Source organism: Mirounga leonina, unplaced genomic scaffold (genome assembly GCF_011800145.1).
Source record: "Mirounga leonina isolate KUSES-001 unplaced genomic scaffold, KU_Mleo_1.0 Mir_454, whole genome shotgun sequence".
NCBI classification, from domain to species: Eukaryota; Metazoa; Chordata; class Mammalia; order Carnivora; family Phocidae; genus Mirounga; species Mirounga leonina.
Window position 1 is genome coordinate 12,642,323 of NW_023270763.1, and position 19,732 is coordinate 12,662,054.

Sequence of the window (19,732 nt, forward strand, 5' to 3'; positions counted from 1 at the left end):
GCAGCTTCTGGTCACCCCCGGTACTGTTTCTATGTACCGAACCTATTGCCTTCACAGCTGCTAAGTGTATGTGTCTGAAGGTAGAGGGACATAAGATGAGATGGTCTCCATGGCTTTTTCCACCCCTCCAATTATTTCTTTCAGTAGGTATCTACAATAATTTGATGTAATCATTGTTTATGTGGCATTTTTTTTATTAGCTCTTCTGTTTTCTAAAGTAAGTAACCCATGTCTATGTATAGAATCATCATTGGGAAGGTAGGATAATTTCTTACCACCCTTCCCCAGCTTTATAAGGAATGAAATAATATGAATTAGTTTTCTCTAATGATAAAACTGCAACAATTTTCAAGCAAAAGAAAAACAGGTTAGTAGCACCATCTACAGGCTACCGAAGAGGAAAACTTTCTGTGTGGAACTTAAATGCAAAGGATTTGTGGAAAGGGGAATTTAAAAAGCCTCATACTCTCTCTTATAAATGTGTTTTTGTAAAATTTACTAATTTAAGTATTTTTGTTCTTCTTCCCTATTCCTACAATCATTTCTCAGTATGTCCCCATGTAGACTGAAGCAAGAGAATATTGGCACAATTAGCTATGTGTTCTCATTAGGATCCCTGTTTTGGCCCCCATGCTTATAAACATTTCTCTCTCTCTTGCTCTCTTTCTCTCTCTCTCTTTTGTCTCTCTCTCTGTCTCTGTCTCTCTCGCTCCCCTTCTCTCTCTCCCCTTCTCTGTCTCTTGCTCTCTCCAGTAATGATAAGGAATGCTCTATGAATTTCATATGGATTCCAGCAGGTTCATTCATAGTAGTTCACATCGTAAGACCTGAGGCATAAAGCCTGCATGCCAAGGACATTATATTTTGGCTCTTCTGTATACTCAAGGGATTTATTGCCTCAATTACTTCCATCAGAAAGGAAGAATAAATGCAGGCATTTTGGGGTTGTTTGTATATTTGTGTTTACTTTTTTTTTTTTTTAAACCGTATCATTATTTTTAATGTCCAGCATTTACAATACGAGGACCAGAGCTTTTCTCCCCAACTCAAGTTTATAAATTCTCAATTGGCTTGTGAGGCCAGTAGGGATACTTTTTCTTGTCTAATTTGGTTTCTGGGAAGACTTCATTCAGGTCCTCAGTGGTCATCTGATCAAATGGAATTATGTTTCTCATCTTCTCCAGCTCTTTTTCATATTCCTCAATCCTGGCCTTTGAGAGAGACAAAAACTTGGCACAGCTTTTCACATTTTCTTTTTCTTCAGCATCCACCTGAACAGTATATTTATCCTCTGGCAGAGGAACCTTCAGGGCATTAAACTTCTTCTCAAAGTCATCTACCAAACCAGCCTTCGCCACATTGGCCTTGTAGTAAGCCCAGTCGATAGCAGGTGGTTTCTCAGGGAGAGTAGCCAACCTGGAGGTAAATGTCTCATTCCAGGATTTCAGGGAGTTAGCAATGGCCTTCTGGTTTCGGAGTATGATCTCCCCAAAAGCTACCCAGTCAATGGTTTTTAGAGCAAGTTTTCGTGCATCCATCTTGAGATCCTTCACCGACCCTGGCGGCCCAGAGTCCACAGCAGCTACCTTTTTTTTTTTTTAAGATGAAGTTTGGTTCAAAATGGCCTGAGTATTTTCTGTCCCCAAGATTTTATGATTCTGTGATCAGAAATCATTTTGGTGGCATGCATTATTATTTTATTATACTGGGATCTGGGAAACTGGTCTTTTTTTTTTTTTTTTTAAAGATTGATTTATTTTAGTGGGGGGGAGGGGCAGAGGGAGAAGGAGAAAAGCAGATCCCCTGCTGAGCACAGAGCCTCATGTGGTGCTCAATCTCACCACCCTAATACCATGACCTGAGCTGAAATGAGGAGTCCAGAGCTTAACCAACTGAGCCACCCAAGTGCCCCTGGTTTTTTCTTTTTTAAGATTTTATTTATTTTATTTTAGAGAAAGTGAGAGCACAAGCAGGGAAGGGAAAGGGACAAGCACACACTGCGTTGAGCGCAGAGCCCAACATGGGGCTCGATCCTGCAACCCTGAGATCATGACCTGAGCCCAAGCCAAGAGTCAGCTGCTTAACCAACTTAGCCACCCAGGTATCCCTGGGAAACTGGCCTTTTAACAGGATCATAGTAGAGGTAGTATTTTCTTTCTCAAATACCCATTTCTTTGTGTTAGTTTTTTGTTGTTATTTGTTTTGTTTTCGCACTGGTAAACTGGTTATCATCATTTTTGGCAACCTAGGAAATTTTACTGGATTCTTTGAATGTATTATAAAGTATTTATGGTATTAGCAGAGTTGCAATTTTCTGTTAGAAATAGCCTATTAAAATTAATAATTGGCTCCTTGTAAATTGTTGGTGGAATCACTGTTTCATTATACTGTGTTTGTTATTGGCAAGTGGTTAGGCGTTTCTGGAATGCACAGAGAATAGGCCTTCAGTTAAGCATTAAAACCTCCAAGAAGCTACCCCCTCTGAGGAAAAAAAAATAGGAAGAGAAAGAAACCAAAAGATTGAGCATGAATTATGAAAATGAGAAGAATATTGCTGAACAATGGTGTTTCTTGTAGGAAAAGAGGAATAGAGGAGATGCGTATTGAGCAGAGAGTATACTAAGCTGAGAATAAAAATATCAATAAGATTCCAAAGGTATCTATTGAAACAGATGAGGCAGATCCTTTCAAAACTGCTGCCAGGAGTGATAACAGTTTTAAAGTTTATGTGTCTCAATTACTGGTGGTTTAGTTTCATGGAAAACTTAGTAATGTTGCCATTGTTTAAAAAAACCTCGTTATTTTCAATGTGGAAAAAAATAATTGTGCATGAAACACTGGGGCCTTTCTCTGCAAAAAGTAAAGCAGTAATTCCAGTACAAGTAGAGATTTAAAATGAGATGCTGCCTTACAGTTCTAGCTAATATTTTTCCCTGTTTTTCTCGCACCAGATGGCACTGTTTAGTTCTGTTTCACAGTCTTGTTCTGGAAGTTTCTTTGGGAGAATCTGTTTTAGCCCAGGCTCACCACTGACACCTCTGTATTATGCGTGAAGGCTTTAGGAATACTTGTAAAAGGCCATTGACTCAGAAATGAAGCTGTTTATATGGGGTCTTGTGGTTCCTTTCCAGTTGCACATTCTCTGTGAGGTGAGCCTAATAAACCAGCTGATAGAAATCTAGATGCTTCTTATGGAGTTCAGCTAATATTTTGCTTGGAGACACGTTACAGCAATGTGATTTTCAGCATTCTCACAGGCCAGTCTAATTATCTGACATATTTGGGAATTATTTTATATCTAAAAGTGGAGCTACAATTATAAGGGCACAGTTACTTTACAGAAATCTTGTGGAGCTTAAAATGCTTCATGGTAGTCTGTTGAACTTTAGATCCATCAAATTAAATTAAGAAAATAAAATTTGAAGAACTTTTTCCGGCTTGTCTTTTTATTCCCAAGACCAGCTCAGAAATAAATGATCAAAGACCTCTGATGTCAATATGTATGAATGAGGCAGATTCCTTGCCAGGCCCACGTCCTTGCTGCTGATAAAAATAAAACATCTTTTTTGAAAGGTAAAATTAGCTTTATCTAATAAAAATGCCAGGATCATACATTGTAAGGCTTATCTCTCTGTGAAGCTTGTTTTCTTCCCTTTCCTTTCTTGTCCTCTTCCCTTCCTTCAGAAACGTTGAATGTAATTATGGTACACTTTTCATCAAGGCTGCTTCTGCATTTACTGTTGTCTTGTCTGAAGAACAATGTATAGGAGAGCAGTAATAAACGAATAAGGTACTTCACTGAAGTAGCTATCAGGAAAGGGGAAAGATCTCCAGCCGCAAGAAGGTTAGCACGGTTCCCTAGACATAGACACTGAAGTCAGTCTTTCCTGGGGGTGGGAGTAGAAGAGAGTTTGGGCAAAGAATCATCTTTTTGTTCACTAATTCCATGAATTAACCTCTTCAAGCCAGTTTACCAAATGGAGCATTGCCTGGTATCTCACTGGGGCCTCCAGATATTGCAGTCTGCATTCATCAGTCTGTTTTTGTATTAATAATTCTTTGTGTCTGAGGGTGTGTGAGGGGTAATCGTGTTATTCTCAACCACCATGTTGTGCTGGAATTTGGATAGGTTCTATCTCATTGTTTCCTTTGCAAATTGCGAAGCTCCTTGAAACCTGCCGTTTTCTGAATACTTCTGGTTGGGTACCACCTGTTCCCCCCGCTTGTTTTTTACTGCTCCTGGTGGTGAGGTGAACTGGAACTTGGGGTTGGAGATGGAGAGCCCTCTGTAGACCAGGGCAGTGAGCACACACGTGAAATACCATTATTTCCTGTCTTTAAAAAGAGAATGATTAATCTGCGGTGTCTTTAGCTGCCCCCACACCCCTGACAGAAAAGCCCAGCGGCTCCCAGCAAAGCCTTCTTTGCTGCTGCTGGAGAGGTGGTGGGCGGGTTTGCTGGTTTCCAGGCACCGGTCCTCTGTGGAAGCATGCACGAGACAGGCTGCCTCTATAAATCAAGCCCTGGATTTTATTAGAGTGTTTATGTAACCTCAGTTTATGTGCTATAATTCTTTGCTGTGTAGCCTAGAGTAATTCCCAAAGAGGATGTTTGTTCTTTTTCCTTATAAATTTTCTAGCACAGGCCTTTGTTTTGACATTCACCCTCCCTCCACCCTCAGCCTTTCTGGGAGGGGGGTGGAGGGGTAGGAGGGGTGTCACTAATAGTTGACTGCTTTTTACTGAGTAAATTGAATAATCTAGTACAGGTTAGATTCTATTTTCACTAGATATTATCCCTAGTCTTAAGTGGGGAGGGGGGGGAACCTTTGCTCAGATTAATTTTTCACATTTTCAAGATTATAGGGTGGTAGGGTTAACATGTACTTAATTGTTGAGGAAATGAAACTTAATTGGTAAAAAATAGTCTTTGCTGTCTGTGGGAGCCCCCCCCCTTCCCCCCCCCCCCCCCGTTGACCTAATGTTGATGGAGTCACGGTGACTGCTAAGAGAGAAAATCCAGACAGGGGAAATTAGGGTAAAATCCTCTTTTAACTGAAGAAAATGTTAGAATAAGCAGACCAGATTCGACTATATTCCATGTAGATAACTACATAGAGAAATGTTGTCCTTTGGAAATGGAGACAACTGGACTTACCCACAGCATGTTTTTCAAGAATTAGCTACATATTTTTACTTCTCAGTTCTTTATTCAAACCGCCTGTTTGGCCCCTCAGAGCAGTAAGGTGATGGGACTGGAGCTAAGGAAAGCATTCATGAACCCGCTGTGGACACATTAGAGTTTCATATTGTCTGGGAGCACATTTCGGTTAGCATTTGTGTTTGATCATCTCTGCCACTTGAAGGTATTACTGTCAGGTGTGCACTTCTTTCTGGTTCAAAGATGGTAGTCACAGAGAAAAGTTTATAAAGGAAGTATATGAACAGAGGCATCTTTCTATGTTTATTTTAACTAAAGAATTGGGTATCTGCTCTAGAACTGTGCTGTTTTCAGTGTCGTAGGCCCATGTGGTTATGGAGCATCTGAAATATGACTGCTCTTTTTTTTTTTTTTTTTTAAAGATTTTTTTATTTATTTGAGAGAGAGAGAATGAGAGAGAGCAAGCACAAGAGAGGGGGGAGGGTCAGAGGGAGAAGCAGACTCCCCGCCGAGCAGGGAGCCCGATGCGGGACTCGATCCCGGGACTCCAGATCCTGAGCCGAAGGCAGTCGCTTAACCAACTGAGCCACCCAGGCGCCCAGTTTCGAGGCTTTTGATGTGATCTTTATATTTATTATATTCTTTTTTTTAAAAGATTTTATTTATTTGAGCAAGAGAGAGAACAGGAGCACGGGGGAGGGGCAGGTGGAGAGGGAGAAGCAGACTCCCTGCTGAACAGGGAGCCCGATGTGGGGCTCGATCCTAGGATCCAGAGATCATGACCTGAGCCAAAGGCAGATGCTCAATCGACTGAGCCCACCCAGGTGCGCCTATATTTATTATATTCTGATAAAGAGATGATAACCTCATGATCTTGTATTAGAGAATAACCATTCTGAATTGTCCTTGTATTAGAGAATAACCATTCTGAATTGTCCTAGAACTCTCTGGATTTTAAGGCAATGTGTATACGTACATATAAAGACAAGTTTAATAAGTCATTCTAATGTGTTCTTTACCAGGGCTGAATAACCCAGGAATCAGTTGGTTTTTATTTTGCTGATTAAAACCTGTGGTCTTGTTAAGACCTAGACAACACTCTAGAACAAGTCTCTTACACTAATGGGCAGCTTGTGGGCGATCTGTGATGCTGGGACATTTATCATGGTGAAGTTGATATCCGTGATGGAATGCATAGATGAGATTTGCCCATGGAAGAAACTTTTTAGGGTAGAAGATAGTCCCTAAGAAGAAATTTATCATCAGAAATCTTGCACAGGCCCAGGGCACCTGGGTGGCCCAGTTGCTTGAGTGACCAACTTTGATTTCTGCTCAGGTCATGTTCTCAGGGTCCTGGGATGGAGCCCCTCTTCGGGCTCCATGTTTAGCTCAAAGTCTGCTTGAGGTTCTCTCTCCCCACCCCTCCCCTGCTTGTGTGCGCTTGCAGTCTGTTTCTCTCTCTCTCTCTAAAATTAAATCTTTTAAAAAAAATCTTGCACAAGCCAGTATTGCCCCTGTGTCACATATAAAACAGTTGATATTTTTAATTGTACATGTCATGTGATGAGGGACTTCTTTTTACTTGGCTTTTTAAAAGTCAGTCATTTAGTCAAATTGACTACAATATTCCAGGCAGAATGCTGATCCTCAGAGAGGTCACAGGGGACACATACCATGATATGCATATTTTAGTACAGCATGGCACTATTGCAGAGACCCTCGCTTACTTCTGTCTTTTTACTTATTTTGTACCCTGCCGCGTTGTCCTTATAATATGCGGTGGCTTTAACAGAGATCTGAACCAAGGGTTAGACTAAGAAACTCCTTTGTATAAACTGATAGTTGTTGAGAAGCTGGAGAAAACCTCGTAAGGAGGCATTTTGACTTTACATCTTATGTGGTGGTCCATAGAGCACCCTCAGAGGCTTCCAAACCAGGGAGTGGGTGCTGGTTTCGTCCTGTGGAGAGACCACGCCTAGCAGCAGTGCTGCTGTGTGAATGGTGGAATGCCAGAGAGACCATCTGCAAGAGGGTTTGCAGAATCTGACGAAGATCTGGGGAGATGCTGAATCGGTGTTAGGTGCTCACGTAGAGGAGTCAGAGGGAGAATTTGAAAATTTCTAATTTAATTCTCCAACTTTTGAAGTGTGGAGGCATGGGAGGAAAGAAGGGAGGATGATGATAATTCCTGCTGGATTTTCCGGAGTAGAGTAGGTTTAAAGATGTGATGGAAAGCTTCATGGGGACCATCTTAAGTTTGAGGGAACTATTAGACTTCATAAAGGATATGATAAATACTCTATTAAATATGTAGTTGGGAATTTGGGTCTGGTATATAGTAGAAAAGGTTTGCACCAGAGGCATACTTTAGGGAGTCATGCTCTAAAGGTGATGGCTGGAGCCATGGGAGGTGGATAAGATCATTCTTATCTCCCTGGTGATAGAAAATCATGTGCTTCTCCACTGTGCTTCTGGAAGATTTTCAAAGACTTATGTATGCCCTTCCAGGCCCTTTAAGATTTCTCTCTTTACTTTTGTTGTCCCCTTCACAAGAGTTCCTGCTGTTCTTTCCCATTCTACCAGCATTCTAGATATGCCCAGCAGCTCACTGGCCCCCTCACTTCCCATGTTGTTCTGTATCTTCATTACATCACACATGCTGTTTCTTGTGTCTTCAAGGCTTTGTCCCTTTTTGTCCTTTTTTTTTTTTTTAAAAAAGATTCCATTTATTTATTTGAGAGAGAGAGAAGCACAGAGGGAGAGTGTGAGGGAGAAGCAGGCTCCCCACCGAGCAGAGAGCCCGATGCGGGACTCGATCCCAGGACCCTGGGATCATGACCTGAGCTGAAGGCAGGCGCTTAACTGACTGAGTCACCCAGGTGCCCCCCTTTTTGTCCTCTTAACAGATTATCTTTCATTACTACCCAGTCCCTGACCCTCTTGTAGCCCAGCGAGTAGCTCCATCCTGAACCCGTAAGATTTTGTACATATTTCTTTTCTCTCACTGTATAGGAGTTATTGCTTGCCTTTTTCTCATTCTCTGTAGACTGTGAGCTCCTCAGAGACAGGGAAATAACTTTATTAATCGTTACATACCCAGCTATAGGAGAACACTTAGCAAATTTTTTGATTAAATTCACTGTGTGTGAGCCACAGGTGTTACATTACTGATTTCAGAGGTGTTCACAAGTTCTTACACCTTAAAAACATAATGATCTGCAAAGTTTCAATCTGTTAAATGTAAGCAGGAATAATATGAAACCTAAGGTCTTTATCACAACCATTTTTTAATTGCAAAATCAGTGTCTATTCCTTGTAGAAAAGTTGACTAATACAGATAAACTAAAAGAAGAAAACTTACCAGAAATCCTACCACCCAGTGATATCTTGGTTTAAATCTTTCAAGTCATTTTATTAGTGTGTACACAAAGTAACAAAAATAGGATCAATTTGTACATATTCTTGAGGGTTTTGTAACTTACAATCTTATGCATCTTTAAATATCAGTAAGTAGTCATTTGTTAAATGGCTAGATAATGAATATACTAACATTCCATCGTAGAGTTTGTTTAGCCAGTTCTCTGGTGTTGGATTTTTAGGTTGTTGGCAGATTTCTCATGGAAATAGTCACACTTTGACGAAAAATCTAGTAGTCTGGTCGTCATCTTTATTTTTTTAAAGAACATTTTTGGTGAACAAGAATATATATCTTTATTTTTATAAACCCCATATTATCAAATCACCTCTTGGAAAAGTCATACCAATTATATTACCACTGACTGAATTATTTTCATCATGTTTTTAGGTTTCAAATTGCCTGAAGCTTAAAAAATATGTGCAGATAATTCAGCTTGCTACCTTAGAAAGGACAAACTTGGGGTTAAAGAAATTACCAACTGAAGATTTTATGTAACGTATTTTTATACAATTTTAAAATAGGCTTTATGAATAATTGTCAGGGTTTTTAAGTATGAGAAATAAATTTCATAGTCTTAAGAGGTTTTAGATCATAGGATTGGGGTGAGGACCTTCTTGGGTATAGGGTGGGTAGTGATGTACAAGTCAGCCCTCCTGTTCCAGCTCTGTCGTTAGCTGGTCTTCTCGAGTCCCTTGTGTGATACAAAGCTATAGACCCAGAGTTTTTGTTAGGATGAAATCTTGGATCTAGGCCAGTGGATGTTAAATGTCAGTGGCTGAATTTGGGATTTGGGATAACTTCCGTATACTTCTTATTCCAGATCCTTTTTACATGTACCATCTACACTGAATAACTCATGTAAATGATTATTCATAATATTATAGCAAGCTCCTCTCCCAGCCCCTGACAGTTTCTGTAGTTGAGCATATATATGTCACAGCTTATTGTGAAGAGCTGGTCAGGACTTCCTGTGAAATACCTGCCCAGCATCTTTGACTCTTGCTAGGTAATTCGCTCATTTTTCAAACTGATTTTCACCGTCTTAACCAATCCCTTAAGTAAATGAGAGAGCCCAAAGCGCCACCATTCGATGTTACTGTCCTGAGGCCTAAACTGACCTCACAGTGATGAAATGGTGATCTTTTATAGCATTCATGTCTTCTGAATAAATCTATTACAGGTTTCTGGACAGACTCCCCCCTCTTTCTAAACATCAGAAACACACACAAGAGAACATCAAACCACAGAAAGCAAATCATGGTCTGAATAAATATACTATTTTGCTGGCAAACTTAAAAATTCACTTGTGGAATCTAATAGCTGTAGGCAAGAGATATTTATTGCAACCAAGATTTAAGTGTGGTTTATTATGTTTATGGAGTAGTTTAATACTACTTTTCTTTAAAATGAGTTTTTAATTTAGGAAAAAAGAATTCAGATTTGTTCCCAGAGTAGAAATGCCTGCACATCATGGGAGTGGTTAGGGTTTGGGGTTTATGTGGGTAAGATTGCTATTTACTCACTATAGTCATTGGGTGGATTTAAAAGCTTTCCCAGATGGAATTTATGGAGTGAAATTTAAAACTAGTGTCCTGTATACTACAGTATATGGTTACAACAAGCAATCAATTTAGAAAGAAATGGAATGGAGAAGATACAGGTACTGTGAGTGCAGTGGGACATGCAGAGAGCAAGCTTTAACCCTCAAGTGCTATGTCAACTTACAACATCTGGTCTAAAGCTCCTAGGCAATGCCTAATCCTGAGATGCATTAACTACTTTCAGTGGCAGAGTATAATCCATTCTTAATAGGAACTTCCAGGGATATTGACCATCTCGATGACTGGCCAGGGGGAAGCATCGAGGTGACAACTAATATTTCCTGGGTAGTCAGTCCTGATTCTCCAGGCTCCATGCTGAGTGCTTTATCTCTTTCACCCTGTTTAATCCTCCCTCCAGCCTGATGAGGTGCAGATGGTATTGTATTCATTTTAGAGATGAGGTGATTGGAGTTTAGAGAGATTTTTCTAAAGTCATATTTATATCTACAGGGTAACTGCATATAGTTGTACAAATTGTTCACTGCTTGAGGGTCATCAGCTGAGGAAGCAGGTAAGGGTTATGATTGAGCAGAGGAGGTACTTTTTTCCAATTTATGCTAAGTCCAGCTGTAGCCCTAGTTACAGAGTTGGTTGGTGGCAGAGTTGGGATTTGAACTGAATCCTGTGTAGCTCTAAAATTCATGCCATCTTTATTATATGATGCTGCCCCTTATAAGAGATATAATTTAATATGTTATTTCTCTTTAAGTCCCTTTTTATTCCCCTTTTATAAAAAGTGAATTTATTCTGTGAAATGCATTAGTGACATTGAACTAAAATTGTTTGAAAACAAATGTTGAGGTTACTTCTTGGAAGAAGACTAATTCCTTAACTTGAGGCTGGGGAGAGGGCGTACTAAGTCCTTTATCTTGTTATACTTTTCCATTTTTCCTAAATATGCATGAATAAATATGGGTAGTATGTTCAGTGTAGATGTCCTACAGAGATTAATTTTGCTAGAGGGATGGAATGAAGAGTTGTCTAGACTAGAAAGACCTGAAATACCTGCAGGGCAGGTAGGAAACTTTTAAAAATTGAAACAAGATCTGTTAAAGGCATCAGATTATTAGGAAACATATGTGTAGGACTTCAAATTCTCTTTTATTGAAGTGTATCTGACATGAAATGTTACATGAGTTTCAGGGATACAACATAGTGATTCAACAATTACTGTACATTATGCAGTGCTCACCATGATAAGTGTAGTTGCCACCTGTCACCATACAAAGTTATTACAATATTATTGAGTATATTCTTACACTGTACGTGTCATCCTCAGGTCTTATTTAGTTACTTTATAACTAAAAGTTTGTATCTCTTGGGGTGCCTGGGTGGCTCAGTCAGTTTAGCGTCTGCCTTCGGCTCAGTCATGGTTCTCAGGGTCCTGGGATCGAGCCCTGCGTCAGGCTCCCTGCTCAGCGGGAAGTCTGTGTCTTCCTCTCCCTCTGCCCCTCCCCCTGATCGTATGTGCATGTGCGTGCTCTCTCTCTCAAATAAAAAAAAATCTTTAAAAGTTTTTATCTCTTAATCCCCTTCACTGTCCATTTCCCACTTCTCTCCCCTCTCCTCTGCCATTTTATTCTTTTTTTGTTTTGTTTTTTCGTTCATTTGTTTTGTTTAGATTCCACATATAGACGAGATCATACATATATTTGACCTTTCTCTGACTTATTTCACGTAGCATAGTACCCTCTGGGTCCATCTATGTTGGCACAAATGGCAAGATTTCATTGTTTTTATGGCTGAGTAATATTCCACTGTGTATACATACCACACTTTCTTTATCCATTTATCTATCATTGGACACATGGGTGCTTTCAGCTGTTGTAAATAATGCTGCAGTAAACATAGGGGTGCATGTATATTTTTGAATTAATGTTTTCATTTTCTTCGGGTAAATATCCAGTAGTGGAATTACTGGATCATGTGGTATTTCTATATTTAATTTTTTGAGGAACCCCCATACTGTTTTCCAGAGTGGCTGCGCCAGTTTACATTCCCACTAACAGTGCATGAGGGTTCTTTTTTCTCCACATCCTCACCAGCACTTGTTATTTCTTTTTTTTTTTTTTTTTTTAAGATTTTATTTATTTATTTGAGACAGAGAGCATGAGAGGGAGGAGGGTCAGAGGGAGAAGCAGACTCCCTGCCGAGCAGGGAGCCCGATGCGGGACTCGATCCCGGGACTCCAGGATCATGACCTGAGCCGAAGGCAGTCGCTTAACCAACTGAGCCACCCAGGCGCCCCAGCACTTGTTATTTCTTATAGGACTTCAAATTTTGACCTGATCTGATGGCTATTACCTGACCAAATATATGAGTTAACTTACTCAGGGTAACTCAAATAAAGAAATTACATATCCATAAAGTGTAAAAAAAAAGAAAATGTTTTTTATAAAGTGTGCCTGGTTTTCCTCCTTCTAGTGATGTCTTAGGGCATCTTAGTTACCTGGGTCTGAGGCTCAGCGGGTGGAGTCACACAGGAGTAGAGGGGAAAGCCTTGACTCAAAAGTGCAGAGGTGTGTGGATAGATTCTGAGAGGCTTGTACTAACATCCTGATCTCAAAGGCTTTCTGCATACTGGTTTCTTTCATCACCAGCCCACTTAAATTGTTTCCTCAAAGATTCCCCAGTGGCTTCCATTCCATGAATCCAATAGTCTTAGACATTTATATATGAACATTTGGAGAGTCATGGCCAGGATTTGAGTGTGGTGCTTTTTCTAAGTCCTACATGCTTTCTGTATGAAATGATACTCAAAAATATAGTCAGGAAAAATGAATTTGAGATAAACAGCTGAGAATTGCTAAACTGAGATTTTTCTAACGTAATTTATATTAATTGTTCACTTGCTCTGTGCTCAGCAATATGCTATTTGCTTGAAGGGATGCAGAAATCTCTGCTTTCTAGAAGATTACAATTCAATTAGGGAAACAAAATCAATACATATTTCATAATATAAAGTGAGAAATTACAGATAACAATAAATAATACCAAACACCGTTCTTAACTAGGCCTGTCCACGTTTCTCTACCTTGTTTTAGTGTTTTTAGAGGTCACATTCCAGCCTCCTGGGTTGAGGTGGGAAAGCCATTCCTTTCTAAAAGGGCCTTGACTCCAAAGGATGTAACTCCTGGCCTGAGGCTCATATCAGACCCTTCTGTTAGCAGTAATTAAAAGAATTTTCTATCTAAATTAAAAGCTGTCCTGTGTAGTGATCATCCCCCACCCCTAGGCTGGGTACCAGAGTGCATAATAATGAGCTGTAAAGTCTAAAACCAAACAGTGTATCTCCTTTGACATTTGCAGTTTCTGTGTGTGTGTGTGTGTGTGTTTGTGTTAATGTAGCCACAGCTTACCTCTATATTGGTACTCACGGAAGTAGGGCGTTGATGAAGAACGCCAGAAGAAAAGTGTTCTTTCTCTACTTAGTGCTGTCCAGTAGAACTTTCTGTGATGATGGGAGTGCTGTGTATCTGTGCTATTCAATTCAGTAACCACCAGCCACGTAGGCACTTGACATGGGTCTAGTGTGACTGAGGAATTGAATTTTGAGATCTTACTTATTTTCAGTAAATTTATTTAGCCACATGTGGCTACTTTTCTACCATATTGTGTAGAACAGGTATGTCACATGTTGGGTTTTTGTTTTTGTTTTTAAGTTGGCAGGTTACATTTTTGTTTAAAAATTCCAGTCGTCTTTTACTTCACAGCCTCCTTGTTCTCTTTCCCACCCAGAATCTTCTGTTTTCCCCTGCTTTTCCTTCGCCCTCACTTCTCCTCTCTCCTGGTCCTTTCTCACCATTCTGTGCTGCTGTTAGGTTGGTATAATATCATCAATATGCATAATTTATTGTTATCTTTCACCTAGTTAGATTTGCCTGTCTGTTTTCTCCTTCCTTCCGCAAAGATGTGATCCGAGATGGGTCATTTGTTAGATATGCAGTGTTTCCTACAAGCTCCTGATGCACTGGTTACTTTTTACAAAGAAAAAATGAGTAAGATTTTTTTGGTATTTTTGGTAACTCATGCAGACTCCTGAGTTCACTGCTTCTTTTTCTAAATACGTAAAAAAGACTTCTTTGGTAATCCATTCTAGAATCTTGCAAGATCAGTGGTATTAAAAAATCATAAGCCTAGGCTTGACTAATTGGAATCAAATCACTGGAAGTCTGCAGCTTCCTCTGTTCTTACCTCTATGTAGGGGGATTAAATAGCCTCTGTAGGATTTCTGCTAGCTTGACCCTCTAGATGCAGTTCCCCTGGTTTGGTCCTTGAGTCCCACCCATCTCCTCCTCCTTCCTCCCCCCCCACCTCTTTTCCTCCTTCCTCATCTCCTCCTCTCTCTCCCCCGTCCTCTCCTCCTCCCCCCCCTCCACTTCTTTTCCTCCTCCTCCTCCTAAAAATCGTTGCCACTTGTCTCTTTCTAGCTTTAGGCACTTTTCTCTGCCCCTTTACTTGTACTTTAATTCACATGAAAGTACTGCCAAGATTATGTAGACACACCTCCTTTAAGTTAAATGTTTTCCCTATTCAGAATCATGATTTTTAATTTTTTTCAATTCTTGATTTTATCTTAAGCTCAGTAACCTCAGTGATGGTGAGAATCCCATTACAAGGGTGCCTGTTCCGCTGTATGGTTACACTCTGTTATCCTGAGAATGCTCTAAGTCATAGGTCACCGATGTGCTAGAGACCTTTGACTTTTCCTAGTTCCCAACAAAAGCTGTGGTCAGTCATCTGACTGCAGTAGATATAAAAGCAATTTTTTTCCTGTAAAGCTTTAAACAGGTTTTTATATAACTGGTCGTGGATGTTTTTAAGGTGCGTCTTGACAGGATCTGTTAGATGCGCCAGGTCCCTTCCCATTTTAGAATCTGCAGCTGTTACTGTCATGGCCTGAAATGGTTCTTTGCATGCTAGATGCATCTCAGCCTTTATACTTTAAATACCATTCTGAGGGGGTGTTCCTGTCTGCCCCCTCCATCACCTACACACTGTTTACTCCTTTCATAGCACCTACCTCCAATACTTGTTTCTGTCCTTCTCTGTTTCTCTTGGTCTGTTCTGCACCCTCAGTGCCCAAGGCCATAGCCAGAGAGTGGTCGGGGCTCAGTGAATGTATGTGTTTGGGAAACTCTTGATGTGGGCTATGGATTTGGCAGGCAGGCGACCGGCTTAGTTAACTATTATTAGAGCTCAGGGAGAGGATTCCTGCAGTCCGCATTAAGGCTCTGAGCATAACAAGGGGAGTGAGAAAGGAAGCATTTTAAAGGCAGTTTGGTGACTCTGTGATGTTATCCAGAAGTTTTAGATTCTGTCCTTAAAAGTATCTTAAAAGGGCGCACCTGGGTGGCTCAGTCAGTTAAGCATCTGCCTTCGGCTCAGGTCATGATCCTGGGGTCCCGGGATTGAGCCCCGATTGGGCTCACTGCTCAGTGGGGGCCCTGCTTCTCCCTCTGCGCACTCCCCACACACACCACTTGTGCTCTTCCTTTCTCACAAATAAGTAAAAATAAAAACCTTAAAAAAAAAAAAGTCTTAAAAACACCTGAGGACAGGTCCCCTATAGGACAGTCACAATTCCAGGTACTCTACCTCCATTACCTCCTGCATTTCTTGAAATATTTCAATATTTCATGAAATATTTCATGAGGGCTAAGTATTTTCATCCCCACTTTACAGATAGGAAGCTAAAGCACAAAGTCCCCCCTCCAAATGGTAGGAACTGTTTTCTGCTTCTCTTAAAAGCTCTCCACAAACTTTTTGTTCTCCCATGCCCTGCTGTGAAATGCTTCTGCCAGCGTCAGACAGAAAGTGTGTCCTTGGGAGACAATACATGTAAAGAGCTCGTACTCTGCTTGGTAGATGCTAAGTGCTCAAAATATGACCAGGGTATTGCTGTTATTGTTTGCCTTTTCCTTCTCAGTCTCTCCACCATCCAAAGAGTTAACAAAACTTTAAGGGTTCTGATGTTAAGGGAATGATAGGACTGTGTCTGTCATAATAAATAAAAGGACATTGAAAAGACATTTAGTCATGGGAATAAAACTGAGGAAACACATGCTCCACTGGAATGGCTTCTATTAGTGACAGAACCTCCTATATTTTGGAACAATTCCCAGATGAAAGATTTTGCTGAAATTCAGACATTAATGAAACTAATGTAAGCCATTCAGTGCAGTGTGATTTTTTTTTTTTTTAACCTTGTGATTTGAGAGGCATATTCTTAAAACCCAATAATGTAGCCAAGTTGGATGTTCACTTAAGTGTCTGATGGAACCAGCTGTGTGGAGGGGCGGATCTGACTTTGTTCTGTAAACTCTGCCATATCTGGAGTTTGGAAAAAAAAAAAAAAACCATCCCTGACCTCGTTAAATCCGTAGAATGGCATTGAGATCTCATAAGAAAATAGTAACTTGATGCTGAGGTAAACGTCCCTGGAAAGTATTAAAAGAAACGTAGGTTTCCATGCCCCTCTCCCCCCGCTCCCCTGAAATAGCATTAGTCAAACTCCAGGAGGCATTTGCAGTCAATTCCTGTGATGATTGGAAAGAAGCTTTAAAAATTCTTACAATCCTATGAAGACTTTTGAAACAGAAGAGAAAGAAATATTTATATATTTTTTTCGTTGAGGAGGAAACATGCTGCATGCTGGTTGTCTCTTTTTAAATTAACTGGGATCCAGTGTTTTACTTATCTTCATATCTTTCCTTATTAACTGAATCCTCCATAAACTCATTATCCTTATGACAGTGATACTGTCAGAAACAGGTATAGGTTTTCTGAAATCAGAAAAGTGATCCCGATGGATGGATGATAGATATAGCTATTCACTTTATATAAAACATTGTGACTTTTATTTTGTAGAGCGGTTTTAGGGTCACAACAAAATCGAGCTAATATTACAGAGACTTCACCCCCCACCCTCAGCCCCAGCTTCTAGGACTGTTGGCATCCGCCACCAGAGTGGTACATTTGTTACAATCACTGAACCTGTGTGAACGCTTTCTCATCACCCAAAGTCCATAGTTTACATTGCGGTTCACTTTTTGTATTGTGCATGCTCTGGGTTTCCATGTATTTGCATTGCTTGATAACTCGTTTCTTTTTAGTACTAAACAGTATTCCGGATATACCGCAGTTTTACTTACCCATTCACCTGAAAGATACACTGCTGGCTTCTAGTTACTCCAGTTGTTAATGACGGTGCTGTAGATATCTGTGTATGGGTTTCTGGTTAGAGACTTTAATATTCACATGTGTTACTTTTTTTAAAATTTCAGATTTCTCAGTATAATAGAGTTATTGCTAGAGTAATACAGGTCACCTCACACCTGTCAGAATGGCTGAAATCAAGAAGACAAGAAACAAGTGTTGGCAAGGATGTGGAATAAAAGGAACCCTCTTACACTGTTGGTGGGAATGCAAACTGGTGCGGCCACTATGGAAAACAGTATGGAAATTCCTCAAAAAATGAAAAATAGAGCTACCCTATGATCCAGCAATAGCACTCCTAGCCCAAAGAAAATGAAGACACGAAATCAAAAAGATTTATGCACTCTTAGGTTTATTGCAGCATTATTTACAATAGCCAAATTCTAGAAGTAGCCCAAGTGCCCATCGATAGTTGAATGGATAAAGAGGATGTGATGTGTGTGTGTGTGTGTGTGTGTATACACACATATAGTGGAATATTACTTAGCCATAAAAAAGAATGAAATCTTGCCATTTGCCACCACATGGATGGAACTAGAGAGCATAATGCTGAGCAGAATAAGTCAGAGAAAGACAAATGCGATATAATTTCACTCATATGTGGAATTTAAGAAACAAAACATATGAACAAAGAAAAAAGAAACAAACCAAAAAACAGACTCTTAGCTGTAGAGAACAAAGTGATGGTTACCACAGGGGAGGTTGGTGGGGGGGATGGTGAAATAAGGTGATTAAAGAGTACACTTACCATAATGCACACTGAGTAATGTACAGAATTGTTGAATCACTGTACTATACACCTGAAACTGATATAAACTAATATTTAAACACGGTATGTTAACTATACTGGAATTAAAAAAAAAAGTGATACAGGTTTGAGGATCTAGAAATGCTATATGAAAATGGTGGCATCTGAGTAGGGCTTTTATTAAAGGATGGACTGGTTCGGACACAGGTTGGAGCAGGCAGATTTTGCTGTAATGGGAGTGGGATAGGATTCTCTGTTTGCCTGGACTGCACGATGAATGTAGTTTCGTTGGAGACGATAGGCTTTCAGCAACCTTAATGTTGGGCTAAAGAAGACGGACATCTGTAGTGAGGCCATGGAAGCCATGGCAGATTTTTGAGGTGAGAAGTGATGAATAGTGTCACTCATTTAAGCAGCCAGTTAAACTTTCACTTGACCTTGCTTAGGTCAAGAAAATTGAATTAAGAGTAATACCATGGCATTTATTAAACAATTCTTTGTCATTGTAATTGTTCACCATTGTAGATGAACCTTTCCAGTAGTTTTCCACATTAATGAGATTTTGCTAAAATGGGAGACACATTCTAGTATAGTGTCTTTTGTTCTGATATTCAAGATCATTTCTCACATAGAAATACAATTCCATAGGACATAAAACAATGCTTTTTGACATATGGGGCCCATAGATTTGGGATTAAATTAAAAAAAAAAATCTTTTGTACAGTCTCCTTTTGCTGTGCTTCCTCTCTTCTGTTCGAGCAAGCAGCCTTAAATTTCACCTAATCAAGGAAATGCTAGATAGAGGAACATCGTATAAACTCAATTAACTAAACGAGGAGATGTGCTTCTCAAAGTGCAGAGATTTTTGAAAATAGAGGAGAAAACTATCAAAGCAAAAGTATGGCAGCATCAGCTTCACTTGGGAACTTGTTAGAAATGCACCTTCTTAGACTCCACCCCAGAAACTCTGAGTGGGACCCAGCAATCTCTTGTCAGTGTGGGAACCACTGATGAACAGGCATTGGGGATTGAGGAAGGAGGAAGTTAAGGCTTTTGCTACAAAAGAGAAGGTACATCTTGTACCAGTAGTTACTGTTTATTGACCACGTACCTTGTTTTTATTTTAAAGATTGTATTTATTTGAGAGACAGAGCGTAAGTTGAGGGGAGGGGCAGAGGGAGAAGCGGACTCCCCACTGAGCAGGGAGCCCCTCACCAGGCTTGATCCCAGGACCCTGAGATCATGAGCTGAGCCAAAGGCAGATGCTTAACCCACTGAGCCACCCAGGGGCCCCTTGACCACTTGCTTTGTAATGTGAATCTTGCAAATACAGTTCATGTAATCTCAACCCTAGGAAGTATATTATTAAGTCTTATTTTGTAGATGAGAAAAAAAGAATAAGAAGTAGCATAGTAGGCTTCATAATAAAGCTGCAGACTTCTCTGACTCAACTGTGACCTCTGTGAGCTTTGCCAAACCCTCAAGGTGTGTAAGTGGTCTCGCAGAATGTAGCAATGGGGTCAAGCAGCAGCATTGTCTTTACCCCTCTCCTTTCTGTGCTCCCTCTGCTGCTTCCAGCCTCCTTGG

At 40.2% G+C, this 19,732-nt stretch overlaps 2 protein-coding genes across 3 annotated transcripts in view; one reads left to right on the forward strand and one right to left on the reverse strand.

Annotated features, from left to right (window-relative positions):
- AUTS2 (activator of transcription and developmental regulator AUTS2) overlaps positions 1–19,732 on the forward strand; it is a 1,121,250-nt gene that overhangs the window by 430,561 nt on the left and 670,957 nt on the right. The gene's annotated exons all lie outside the window — the stretch shown is intronic.
- On the reverse strand, positions 1,044–1,538 carry LOC117999517 (ATP synthase subunit d, mitochondrial-like). Its single transcript, XM_034988713.1, has one exon. It carries the CDS (start codon positions 1,536–1,538, stop codon positions 1,053–1,055), a length of 486 nt encoding a protein of 161 aa, XP_034844604.1. The 3' UTR covers positions 1,044–1,052.

Excerpts from the sequence above, each read along its gene's own strand:
- LOC117999517 (XM_034988713.1), bottom strand. The coding sequence starts at position 1,538 with ATGGATGCACGAAAACTTGCTCTAAAAACCATTGACTGGGTAGCTTTT.